Raw genomic sequence first — 12,500 nt, 5'->3', positions numbered from 1 at the left:
ACTGGCGTTCGACTGTTACTTTGTTGCTCAGCCAGGCAGATGATGTAGGAAATATCGCCGTTAGTCGACGGAGAAGAGAACTCCAGCAGCGGAGTGTAGTGGGTGTTTTAATCAATCTTTTCGCCCACCTCCCACCCAATTCCTCGCGGAATTAATTATTGTTTTACAACTCACAACTCGTTACCGTTTGCTTTGCGTTCGGTATCGTATCGTAAGTTGCTCATCAAACTCACCATCGGTACGGTCTCTGGCACCATTATGGTGGCCATAAATTTTGCTATCAAAGACTCCGGCAGGCTCTTTCTCTCTCTCGTTGTATCTCGGTCCAGCAATCCATCTTATATGGACTTCTTCGTCCCTCACCAGCCACAGCACGGCCGGCAGCACGCAGAACAAAAGCGTCAAAAGGAGGCATCAGCATCATCATCATCAGCATCATCATCACCATCATCAGCGCGCAGGAATGATGCGAAAGGAGCGTGGCGCTTCGCTTGTTTAGCTTCAGTAGCTACCATGGCTAGCGGGGCAATTAGGCGGTGTCCGGACAACGAAGTGACGGGCAAAAGGCGAGTCAATTAGCGGTCGGTCGGTTGGAATCGTAGACGAAAGAACCGAGAACGAAGGAAGGGTCCTTTCGAAGCGGGGAGCGAAATACAAACAAAAAGCTTAAGAAAAATCATCCGCAAACATTTGCTTCATCCCCCTCCCGCCTCCCCAAAAAAGCGTCACGGTCGAACGATGACCGTTCGTTCCAGGAAAAGAGGCAACAAAAACAATAGAAATCGGAGCAAAGCAGTAGCTTCAGTAGCAGCAGCAGCAGCAGTGTCTGGAGTCGGAAAAGTGAGAAAAAATGATGGAACCAAAAAAGCGATGGGATAGAAAAAGGAAAAGAAAGAAGCAAAAGCATGTGTCATCCCTACACCCCCTGGACAGAGTGTGCGGGTGCAGAGGGATGGGGAAAAAGGTTTGTGCGAAAAGTGACACTTCCACCGCCTCGGAAGGGGTTGGGGGTTGTCTCACATACCACAGCACACAAACACAAACACATACACGGTAGCAGCCCATGTTATGGTGACGTTAGCATGATTTGATTCGCCAAAAGCACCCCCTAACCCCCTGGGAGGGTTGCCCGGGGGAACACAATCCCGTACACTACAACCACCCCCACCGGAGGGGGAGCGATGAAGGGCAACAGGTTCCCTGGTTACCCCAGGAAGGGAAGAGATGGTAGACCGAGAGGGTGGTTGAAAACAACATAATTGTGATGTCACGGCGCCACGCCATGCGGTACTGTCGCGGGGATACATGATTTTGCATATAGCCAGGCCCGGGGGGGGAATGGTCAATCGGTGCCAGTCGGCGCCGGTGGATTATGTCGCGGATTTTGGGGCTTTTCCGTCGGACAACACGGTGGTGGTTTGTGGTTAGGCCACTAGCACTGGTGCTGGAGCGGAGTGTGGGGATGTCCAGGGCACGCGAACTCATTGAGCGACATGTCATTGCCGCCATGGTTCGCTGCCACTGTTGTCCAGAGATCGCGTTGCTTTTGTTGTCCACCCTCCCTCCGATCCCCATGGTCCCGCTGTGCACATGCTCGGTGTGGCATTGAATTAATTAGCATCCAAAATGATGCGCCTCGGTTCAAGAACATCTGTTGCCCCCGCCTGCCTCCCTCCAGTGCTGCTGCTGCTGCTGCAATTCAGAACCATTCGGTGGTGGTTGATTTGCATTTTCCTCCGGCACGCCACGCCACGCCAGCCAGTCAGCTTTTCGGTCGAAGCGTAATTGCGTTCTCGGTGGCACTCTCGCGTGGACACCGGGGAATGCCGTTTGAGCGTGGACATTCACACTCCCCCTCTGGAGGAGCAGCGTGATGGAACGCTGAAGCGGTAGCGCCAGATGGCACCAAAAGGATGGACATCCGGGGGAGTCCATCCGAGTGTCCATCCGAGAGCCGTCTTTTGGGGAATGACACATACCGTACCGTTTGACCGTATGATGCTGCCCCGGTTGCTGCCGCTGCTTTATGCTGTGGATGGTGAGGGGTGCGCTTTAATTCATGCAGCCACCACCAGCCACACGCCATCCAGCCATACCACAGGGGGCGTTACGCATTGTTGATTCCTTCCCATTCCTGGCTGGCTGGTACGGTGGTATGGCTCGTTGCTTCGCATTCCCATGCTTGCTCTTGCTGCTCTGTCGGTCTGCTAAACCCTTCGCGTATTCGCGCTTTCGCGTTGCCATAGCAGTGAAGCAGTTGGCGGCGCCGGCTACGATCCGATGCATCCAAGGGTTGAGCAAAAGAGCGGCACCCCGTTCGGCCTTCCCCTCGTATGCTACCGACGGTTGGATCAACATAATGGGGACTTTAGCGGGGGTTGAAAAGCCCGAGGTGTTTGGCCACGGTGGTGGCCGGAGAGAGGAACGAAGGCCGGGGGGGGGGGGGGGGTGGACCTTTTTCCAGACCGTGAACCAAGCAGCAGTCGGTGGTCCGCGGCTTTCAGTCGTAGCTCTAGTGTCGTATTCGACGGATGCGTGTACTCGGTGGTGCGCCATTTCCATTACCACGCCCGGGACGGGTTCGTTCCGTTCCGCGCCGAGCGCAAGTGACACATTAGCAAAATTGGAAGCATTTCCGGACGCGTCGAGAGTTTCTTTTTCGGAAGCGCGAAGAAAACAAGCAAGCCGCGCGTTTTTCTGGAAGTGATTTTCTGCGTCCGCGACTCAAAATGTCCGGCGACAAACGTTGGCGACAATAGGTATGACCGGCCACGCCACGGCCACGCGCTCTTTCTCCTCTGTCTTCTCCTTGCACCGGGATTAGTGTGTAGCAACCGGAACAGCAGCAGTCTGCGCGACCGCGGCCAACCATAACCAAAGTTTGTTCCCCCCCCCGGTGTGTGTCCGCAGAGACGCAGAACTTGAAAGTGCTTCCAGACAACAACACACAAAAAAAAAACAAGAGCGAGCAAGTGGAACGTTTCGAGAACGTACAGCACGCAGTGCCGAGTGTTTCGCGGTCTTCTGTTCCTGTTTATCTGTTGGTTCGTGGCAAGTGCATCGTTCTGTGCAGAGAAAAAAAACCTAGTAAAACGCAAAAGCTGCGGGCAAACTGTTCTGTTTCTGCTGCTGGTGCTGCGTATGCTGGTACCACCACTCATCGGAGTCAGTGATCGTCTAGTTCAGTTTTGCATCTGACCAAGAATTGTGAGCGTTGCATTTGGTGCATTAAGGTGGCGGCGCTTTCTAGTCCACCCATTACGTGATCGGTCGGCGACACCTTGTGTCATCACAGTGCGTCGTTTGGTGCTGCGTTTTTGCGTGGAAAAAAAAGGCGTGAAAATGCATTTAGCGAAAGGCGAAAGGCGGAACCGAAGGTGTCTAGTGGTTGCTCCGAATGTTAATCACTGCCAGCGATAAGTGCGGTTGCCCGGTTGTGGTGCGTTCATCCCTTCTGTACCGTGCACCGGAGGCTGCCGTGATAACCTGTGTGCCTGTGCGTGGAGGAGTTTTCTCGGTTTCCCACCATTCAGTTAGCCAGCGAACCAGCCAAGCTGCAATAACACATCACACCACAACGCCAGTTGGAGGCGGATATAAAATTGTTTTTGATAAACCATTTAGTGGCACACCGTTGGAGAGAAGGTTGGCCACACACACTGAGCCACTTTCTCCTCGGTCGGTTGATGAGTTTCGGTGAGAGGGATCTGCTGTTTATGCTACCGTGCAGGTGTTGTAGGAGGAAGCGGGTGGGTTAGTTAAAATATTTTCAATTTCCCTCCCCGAGACTGGAGTGTCTCCGTGTTGTGTTGGCGTTGTTGTGTTGTGTTCCCTTCGCCGGAAAATGGCCGGTTGTGCAAGATGCAGAGCAGGCACCGCCGGGCGTACCAGCCCTGAAAGGGGTGCCAAGGGTGGAAAGTGAAAACACTGGCACTGGCACTGGCACTTGGAGCCTGCAAACGAACGGCGAACGCAAAGGAACAGCAGTAAGCACTTTTCGCGCGTGGTGACGAAAGCCGGAAACCGTTTCGGCCCAAAAGCCGGTGAAGAAATCCAGCAGAAGCTAGAAAAAATTCTCCTTCTTCTTACACTAATCGGAACGGTGAGTGTGCTTCGCGGGGTGGGGGGGAAAAAGGGATGGCGTTAAAGTGCGGGAAAGGGGGGTTCAGCTGTTCCGCCCCCGAAGGGGTGAATGTTCACTAATCTGCTAATGCCATCTAAGCGACGCTGACGACGCTCGCTGGCTGGCTCGCTGGCCGGATGGTTGACTGGCGGGGAATCTTATGCGACAGATTTTTCGGCAAAGATTTCAGTTCACGGCCCCCCCACCCCGGGGGCTACGTTGAAATTAGCCAACGCGAGATTGGGCGAGATAAATGAAACTTTTGGGCTCAACCGCCGCCGTCTTGTCTCGTCATCTCGTCGGTGGTCACACCGGGATAGCCTTTGGCGCGCGCGAGAGAAAGAGAGAAGGGTGGCGCAGTTGATTGGCGCAGAGAGACTTCCAATTTAATCGAAAGCTCCCGGGGGCCCCTCGTTGTTGGCGGTTGATGGACCTGCTGAAGTGTGTTGTGTCTTTTGGACGAGGGTTTTTCTCACGCATTTTCATCACCAACCGGTTGGCGCAGTGGTGCGGGGAGAACTCATATCGCATAATGTGCCCCCGACAGATCGCGTACCAAGGGGTCAGTCGCCACCGTTTCCATCGCCGTCGCCGTCAGTTAATGCTGGTTGAGCATGTAAGCATGGACCTCCCCTCCGTCCCCTTCTCCAGAGTGACTTGACTTGATGTTGAGGCGCATAGGCGCGCGTTCTTCTGCGCGGTGCGTGTGGGAATCATATCGCCGCAAACAACAACAACAACGGCAGCAACGGCGGTAACGGTCCGCCGGGAGGCCGTTTCGTCACCGTCAGGGGCGCCGAGCGGATGGTCCAAGCGGATGGCGGGTGTTGTATGGGAAACCCGCGCGCTCGCCCAAGTTGCTTGTGTCAGCGTCAGCGGGTGTTACGTAGCGTGACGTGAATTATTGAGCCCACACCGAGCGGTTGTTGTTGTTGCTCGGTGTTTTGTATTCGAGGGGAGAGCTGCCAAGCAATTGCGGGCTTCTTAGTAGCCAAACTAGGCCAAACAGTGTCACTGGAATTAGGCGAAGCGCAATCTGCGTGCCCGAGATGATCGTCCATTGTGGGGCACTGGGACTCTGAGCAAATCGTGGTGCTGCAGCATCGGTACTTGTGCGATATGAGGTAATACGGGCGGATTCTACCGTTGGTCACCGTTGGTTAAGCTCTTTAAATTTGTAGACAATTGTTTGGACAGCAGTTTGGAAATGGCAAACATTTGATTTCTAAATTAAACCCAAGTCACGGGTAATTAATAGCGCATTTGTAAGAAGATCGCTCTATTAGTAACTACGCTATACTACGCCAATATGATTCATCCAGTGTGTCAGGTCCATTTGTCAGAATAACTGAGGGAAGCTGGTTGGTTATTAAATCTTGAAGCCAAGAATTATCGAGCATGCATTAAAGGGCATGGAATTTAAAATTATCCGATACCTTTAAAGAGAACCCTAAAAGGGGGTTAGGCCATTTTATTTTTTATAGCCCTGTCTATTATTTATATTTTTTGATTAATGCTGATTTTTTCAAGAATATTGTGTAAAAAATTTCAATCAATTGGAGCAAAACTGGCAAGCAAAGCAGCTCGCTACTTTGAAGCGCGTTTTCCAAAACTAATGTTTCCAAAGCCGAAGCCTATCGTAGCATAAAAACTACTGAACCTATCAATTTGAATTTTTTAACACATAATCTGTAGACTATTTTTCAGGTAGTCCCGTCGAGATTTTATAAAAAATGTTGATACTTGTTTTTAAACAATTATTCAAAATTCGATTTTTCAGACAAAATCGTAAAAAGCATAACTTTTTTAACTTCATAAATCTGCCAAAAATTGAAAACTTAGAAAATCAAGAAAAACTCGACGGTACTACATAGATAAACTTAAGATCTATGAAAAGAATATTTACTTGTATTTTTCAGATGAACCATCACACAGCTACGATGCGCACCGTTTTTGGTTCGAATCAAAAGACTTGTCTCTGAAGACTTAAGCGACGAACCCGGTTTGATCATAATGTGGTCACTTTTGCTGCTTCAAAAATCTGCCAAAAATCGAAATCGATGTAATGGTAGTGAATAATTCTATTCTATGAACTGGTTCATGATATCTCAATGAACTTGCTCCGGGAGATTTTATCTGCAGATTTTATAACACGTAAACGGTTAATTGTAGGTTTTTTTCCCTTCAAATACGAATCGCAAAACACGTAGCACTCCCCTAACGTGAAAATTACCGTTGCATCAACCGCAAAGTACCATAATTATTACATTCGCCTCACACACGGCATTTTGTTGGTACAATAAACGACAGCATCCACCGCTAGCAGATTGGTAGATTGTAGAATATCTGTTTACAAAACGGAGCACCATCTGCCCTAGAAGTGCCCTAGCGGGTCAAGGCATCATCGTGAAGAGTCACTGCACATGTCCCGCGGGAGCGTATAAAGCGTGTGAACCCTTCCACAATCTTACCGCTCCCATCAGAACTTATATGCTCCAACGGGGCGTATAAAGTGCATCTTCTGGGAAATGCCGGCAAAGAATGGCCGCTTTTCCGCCCGGCGCGTAAGTACCTAGCGACCACGCGAAGGAAAAACAGTCGGGATAAGAATCTGCAGAATGGGGCCCGCGTGACGGGTTGAGCTCATCACCGACACCGCCACTATACGCCACGGGCCTTTGACGTCGGGACGGACTCATTGTTTGTGACCGTGAAGTGTGTATGTGCTTCCAGCGCTTCTCCATTCACCGCTGGTGGTTGGCTTCAAGTGCAATTACCAGCACCGCCAAGACAATTGCGAAGATCTATGGAGTAGGATTGCACAGAGAGCGAGAGAGAGAGAGAGAGAGCAGCCACTTCAGAAGCCTCAGGTTGCGGGAGAAAGGAAAGATTGATTTATGCGCATAGACAAACAATAACAGCGCCCACGCGATGTTGTGGTCGCTCGATGATCTTGAACTCAAATCCCATTAAACGGATGAGCGAGGGAACTGCAGTTCGATAACAATATCTGATGCAGTTGAGGTGGTTGAGGCCAGCATAGTCTTTAGTGTTGTTGGGTAATCGTTGAAATTGGATTTCGTATCTTGTACCGCATTTCATTCCAGACGCATAGAGTAACGTCAAACCAGACAGTCAGCATGAATCTACCAAACCACAATACCATTAGTACCGATAAGCGGCAGAAGGAAATACTCAGACAAACTGTTTGTCGGCTCAAATGGCAGCTATCGACCGTGCAGCGATTACTTGCCACTACAATCTTATGTTTAAGCCTGCTCATATCTACGGCCAGCTGTAACCGTGCTCCGGTGTTTCTGATTGATGATCACGCGGAGATAGTGATAAGGTTGAAAGAGTACCCGGACACACCGGTCGGTACACTGATCTACAAGCTGCGTGGCTACGATGCCGACGGTGATCCGCTCACGTTTGGCGTACAGAAGAGTGCCGACAGCAACATCATAAGACTGAAACAGAATACCTCGAACGAAGCGTACGTCTATCTTAACCACGAGCTCGATCGTGAGACGAAAGAAGAGTACACGCTCATCCTTACACTCTCCGATGGGCGGCTCGGTGAGGGTAACTTTGTCACGCAAAGCTTTCTGCTGCTCGTCGAGGACATTAACGATAATGAGCCGATCTTTAAACCGTTCGCCTCGGTACTGGAGGTGGCCGAGGATAGTCCACCGGGCATACTGACGACGCTGGAGGCGACCGATCGCGACGAAGGTGCGTACGGACAGGTGATCTACCTCATACAGGGCCTGAGCGAAGAGAACAACATGTTCTCGGTGGCCACCGTCAATGGGAAGGGCGTAGTGCGATTAGCACGATCGCTTGACTACGAGCGGCAGCATTTCTATCACATTAACGTGTTGGCTGTTGATCGTGCCATACAGGTACGTGGTACACTGGGCATGTGAAGAAGGAAGAAAAAAGTAAAATTTTATTGAATTCTTTAACACGCAGGGACGCATCAATACCGGAACGGCCGCACTGTTGGTGCGCGTCAAAGATGTCGAGGATCAACCACCCGAGTTTCTGGTGACGCAACCCGTCGTTCGGATATCGGAAGATGCTCCGATTGGGTCGGAAGTGATGCGAGGTAAGAATCATTCGCAAAGGGAGCAGTAACTGAAGACTAATACGATGGCACTCTGCAGTGAAAGCCGTGGATGGAGATCGAGGTATCAACAATCGCATTCTGTACGACATTTCCAACAATGCCAGCGAGCTGTTTGAGGTGGATCGTCTCAAAGGATCCGTCCGAACGCGCCAGAAGTTGGATCGAGAGGACTCGCGTAATCCCATCAACGGTGCGTTCATTCTGGAGATTGTGGCGACTGAGGAGAGCAAAGTGAAGGTAAGTTGATGGAGCAACAAGCGAAACCGATCGATATTAAGTGCTCTCTTCCCAATAGCCACGTCCTTCCGCCACGATGGAAATTACGGTGATCGTGACGGATGTGAATGATGAAATCCCACGATTCCGTAGCCCCGGTCCGTACGAGTGTGAGATCAGTGAAAACGCTCAACAGAATACGCTCGCCACCTTTCTCGAAGGTAGCCTGAACGAGGTGTTCGATTACGATCAGGGCACGAATGGGACTTTCCTGCTATCGCTACAGCCAGCGAGCGATATCTTCGAAGTGATTCCCAAGCGTGCAATCAATGAGGCAACGTTTGGCATTCGCGTGAAGAATCCGGCCCTGCTCGATTACGAGCGATTACGTGAGATCAATCTGACGATTGTGGCTAGTGAAATCGATATGCCAGCTCGCCGGAGCGTGGCACCGGTTCGCGTGAAGGTACTGGATCAGAATGACAATTTTCCTGAATTCGGTCGTCCGATTTATGAGATCGATGTACCGGAGAATGTCACCACGGGGACGGTACTGGTGCAGATCAGTGCAACCGATGTCGATTCAGGAAGCTACGGTACGAGAGGCATCCGATATACGAATCTGACGGGGAGTATTTCGAGTTCACTGCAGCTCGATCCACGCACGGGAACCATCACGGTCAGCACGATCGAGCATCAGCTGTTTGATCGAGAAATCATCCAGAAGCACTATCTGACGGTCGAAGCGCAGGATAATGGTGGCCGTGGCAATCGAAACACCGTGCAACTCATCCTGAATCTGCTCGATGTCAACGATAATCCGCCCGTGTTCCTACAGAAGCGCTACGAGGTGCGATTGAAGGAGAATGCGTTCGAGTTTGAATCACCGATCACGATCGAAGCGAGGGATAACGATCTCGAAGGTTCGGCCAACAGTGCGGTCGAGTATCGGTTACTAGAGCCGCACCACTCCGAGCATTTTCACGTGGGACTCAAATCTGGACGATTGTCCGTGCGTGAAGCGGTGGATTTCGAGCAGCTTGAAGGGAGCACCACGGACAGCACTCGAGCCATCTCGTTGACGGTGGAGGCGAGTGATGGAGGAGAACCACGGCTTAGCGCCCAGGTGGAGGTCACGGTGTACGTGCAGGATGTGAATGATCATGCACCGGAGTTCCTGGAGGCACAGTACGCCATCGAAATCCCGGAGGATACGATGAGTGGCTTTCCGGTGTTGAAAGTGATAGCAATGGATGGCGATGGTTCGTTCCCCAACAATCTCGTCAGCTACCGGATACAGCAGGGTGCGGAAGGGAAGTTTGTTATCGGCGCTGAGACGGGTGAGATATCGGTGACGAGTGGTGCATCGCTCGATCCTGATCTGATTGGCCCGGATTCGATGGGAACGAGTGGATCGTCGTATTTACTTGAAGTGATTGCTTCGGATGGTGGGAATGGTGGCCAGCAGCTGCAGGGATCTTGTCTGGTTAATGTTACTGTAACGGATGTTAACAACAAACCACCGGTGTTTGTTGGGCCAACGGTCATTTCGGTGAAGGAGAACACACCGGTCGGAACGGAGGTGTATCGATTGATGGCAAACGATCCGGATGAAAGTGCGATGTTGCGATACTACATTGACCGGAGCCAATCTGAGGGTAAAACCGAGGAGGGTGTTCCTGTGAAGCTGGATGATTACGATTTTGCTGCAGCGTTCGTGCTGGATGCCAACAATGGATTGCTGAAGGTGAGTTGATAGGTGCCGCATGTTATCAGGAAGGGAAACTAACGAACCATTTCCAGATTTCCAAACTGCTGGATCGTGAGAAAATCTCCGAAATCAAACTCGTCTGCATGGTGGAGGACGTGGCGGCCGAACGCGGTGACCAGATAGCGAGTACCGTGCTGAAGATAACGATCCTGGACGAGAACGATAACAATCCCAAGTTCCGTAAGCCCTTCTACAAACAATCGATCGCCGAGAACAGCCAGTACGGGGTGCCGGTCTGTACGGTTGTGGCCGAAGATGCCGATCTTAATAAAACCATCAAATACAACCTGGAAGGGGACAAGAGTGTACTGGAGCTGTTGCACATTGACGATCAGACGGGTGAGATTGTGGTGCGGAACCGGATCGATCATGAAGAGTTTGGGTGGTTGAACTTTTCGGTCCGAGCGACGGACTTTGGTAGCCCACCGAGGGCTTCGTTCGTGGAGGTGTTTGTACAGGTGCTGGATGAGAACGATAACAATCCGTACTTTGTCGATGGGGTGAGTGACTTTTATGTGTCCGAGGGGGCCGCGGTTGGGACCGAGATAGCCGTCATCAGTGCGAAGGATCTGGATTCAGGGGATTTTGGACGGATAACGTACATTTTGGATCGCGTTAGTTCAAAGGTAAGTTCAGTGGGGGCTCTCTAGTTGGAGAATGATGAGTTTGATAGTGATTTCTGATGTTCTGTTTGATAGGAAAAGTTTAGCATCGATCCTGAGAAGGGTATCCTGCGGGTGGCGGGAACACTGGATCGCGAAGAGACCGATCAGTACATGATGGCCGTCGAGGCGTGGGATAACTATCCATACGGATACCTGAACGGTGAAAGCCGGAATGCCTTCAAGCACATACTGTAAGTTTATCAAAAGCAAAGCATTCTCCCCTAAATCGCATCCCTAATTTCCTCGATATTTGACCTCAAATTTAGAGTACACGTTACGGATGATAACGATAATGCACCAATCATCCAGAAACCAACGGGATGCAGCATGATCACGGAGTATCACAACATTAACGAGCCGATCGTGAAGCTACGGGCCACGGATGCCGATGATCCCACGACTGGCAATGGGCAGATCAGCTTCGACATTAATGATGCCTCGGGCATCTTTTACATCCAGCAAATCTCCCCTCAATCGGCGGAAATCTATGCCCGCGGTCCGCTAAAGAATCTGTACGGCAACTATACGCTCGATGTGATCGCAAGTGATCAAGGCAGCACACCGAACACGGTGAAGGACAGCGTGCAGATTTGTGTCGCGGATTTTAACGATCATCCACCGGTGTTTGTGGTGCCCAGTGGCAACACCACCGTGAAGGTGTTTGAGGTAAGCAGTCATTCTCCCCTAAAAGATTTCAACAATGATAGCATCTTGCGACATTCCACAGAACACGACGATTGGTAAACCATTCTTCCAAGTACACGCGTACGATGAAGACGTTGGAGAGAATGCGATCGTGCGGTATCGGTTCAAGATGGACACGACCGGAAATTACAAAAAATTCTCAATCGATAAGGAGACAGGGGAAATCAGTGTCGCTTCACCGCTCGACCGGGAGAAACAGATGATCTACGATTTGCGTGTCGAGGCGTACGATCAAGGGGTTCCAACACCACTAAGCAGCAGTGTCGATCTGATCGTTTACGTGCGTGATGTGAACGACAACCAGCCACAGTTTCTGTTGCGAGAGATCAGTCTCAACTTTACCGAGCACACCATTCCATCGGTCGAACGGATCCGGCTACCGGATACGGTCGAGCAGGATTATCTGGATCCACTGGAGGCAGCGCCCAGCTCGGCGACGGTATGCTACTACATCGTGGCCGGTAATGAGGATGGCCACTTCCAGTTGGACCCATTAACGCACGAGCTGATGATAAGCAAAGAGCTGGATCGAGAGGTAAAATCACGGTTCAAGCTGCAGATTAAAGCGACGGATGATTGCACCTCGGACGGGGGGAACGTTACTGCCGAGCCAACCGGTCATGGGGCCAATCTGTTAAAGGTCACCATCTACGTAAACGACATCAACGATAACTCACCCGTTTTTGAGTCAAAAATCTTCACCGGAGGAATCTCCACTTCGTACCAGTTCGGTGCGTCGATCCTTCAGCTGAAGGTAAGTGGTCACGGGGAATCCCTTAACCGTTCTTATCACCAAAGAGTTCGTTACCATCTCTTCTGTCTTCGATAGGCACACGACGATGACGATGGGCTGAATGGACTCGTTCGGTACTATCGCCACAGCGAGAT

General features: G+C 51.0%; 1 protein-coding gene across 1 annotated transcript in view; it reads left to right on the top strand.

The window, feature by feature from the left end:
• The first annotated feature begins 7,263 nt into the window (after nucleotides 1-7,263).
• The window catches only part of LOC126572454 (cadherin-23), a 6,567-nt gene continuing 1,330 nt past the window's right edge, over nucleotides 7,264-12,500 (top strand). The window contains exons 1-9 of the mRNA XM_050231782.1: nucleotides 7,264-8,028; nucleotides 8,099-8,234; nucleotides 8,293-8,492; nucleotides 8,551-10,218; nucleotides 10,275-10,868; nucleotides 10,941-11,098; nucleotides 11,174-11,573; nucleotides 11,635-12,366; nucleotides 12,442-12,500. The exon at nucleotides 12,442-12,500 is cut by the window's right edge and continues 264 nt beyond it. Coding sequence (XP_050087739.1) covers nucleotides 7,264-8,028; nucleotides 8,099-8,234; nucleotides 8,293-8,492; nucleotides 8,551-10,218; nucleotides 10,275-10,868; nucleotides 10,941-11,098; nucleotides 11,174-11,573; nucleotides 11,635-12,366; nucleotides 12,442-12,500 — 4,712 coding nt within the window. The remainder of the gene's footprint in view (nucleotides 8,029-8,098; nucleotides 8,235-8,292; nucleotides 8,493-8,550; nucleotides 10,219-10,274; nucleotides 10,869-10,940; nucleotides 11,099-11,173; nucleotides 11,574-11,634; nucleotides 12,367-12,441) is intronic.

Source organism: Anopheles aquasalis, chromosome 2 (genome assembly GCF_943734665.1).
Source record: "Anopheles aquasalis chromosome 2, idAnoAquaMG_Q_19, whole genome shotgun sequence".
Lineage (NCBI taxonomy): Eukaryota > Metazoa > Arthropoda > Insecta > Diptera > Culicidae > Anopheles > Anopheles aquasalis.
This window is presented reverse-complemented; position numbering and strand designations above follow the sequence as displayed.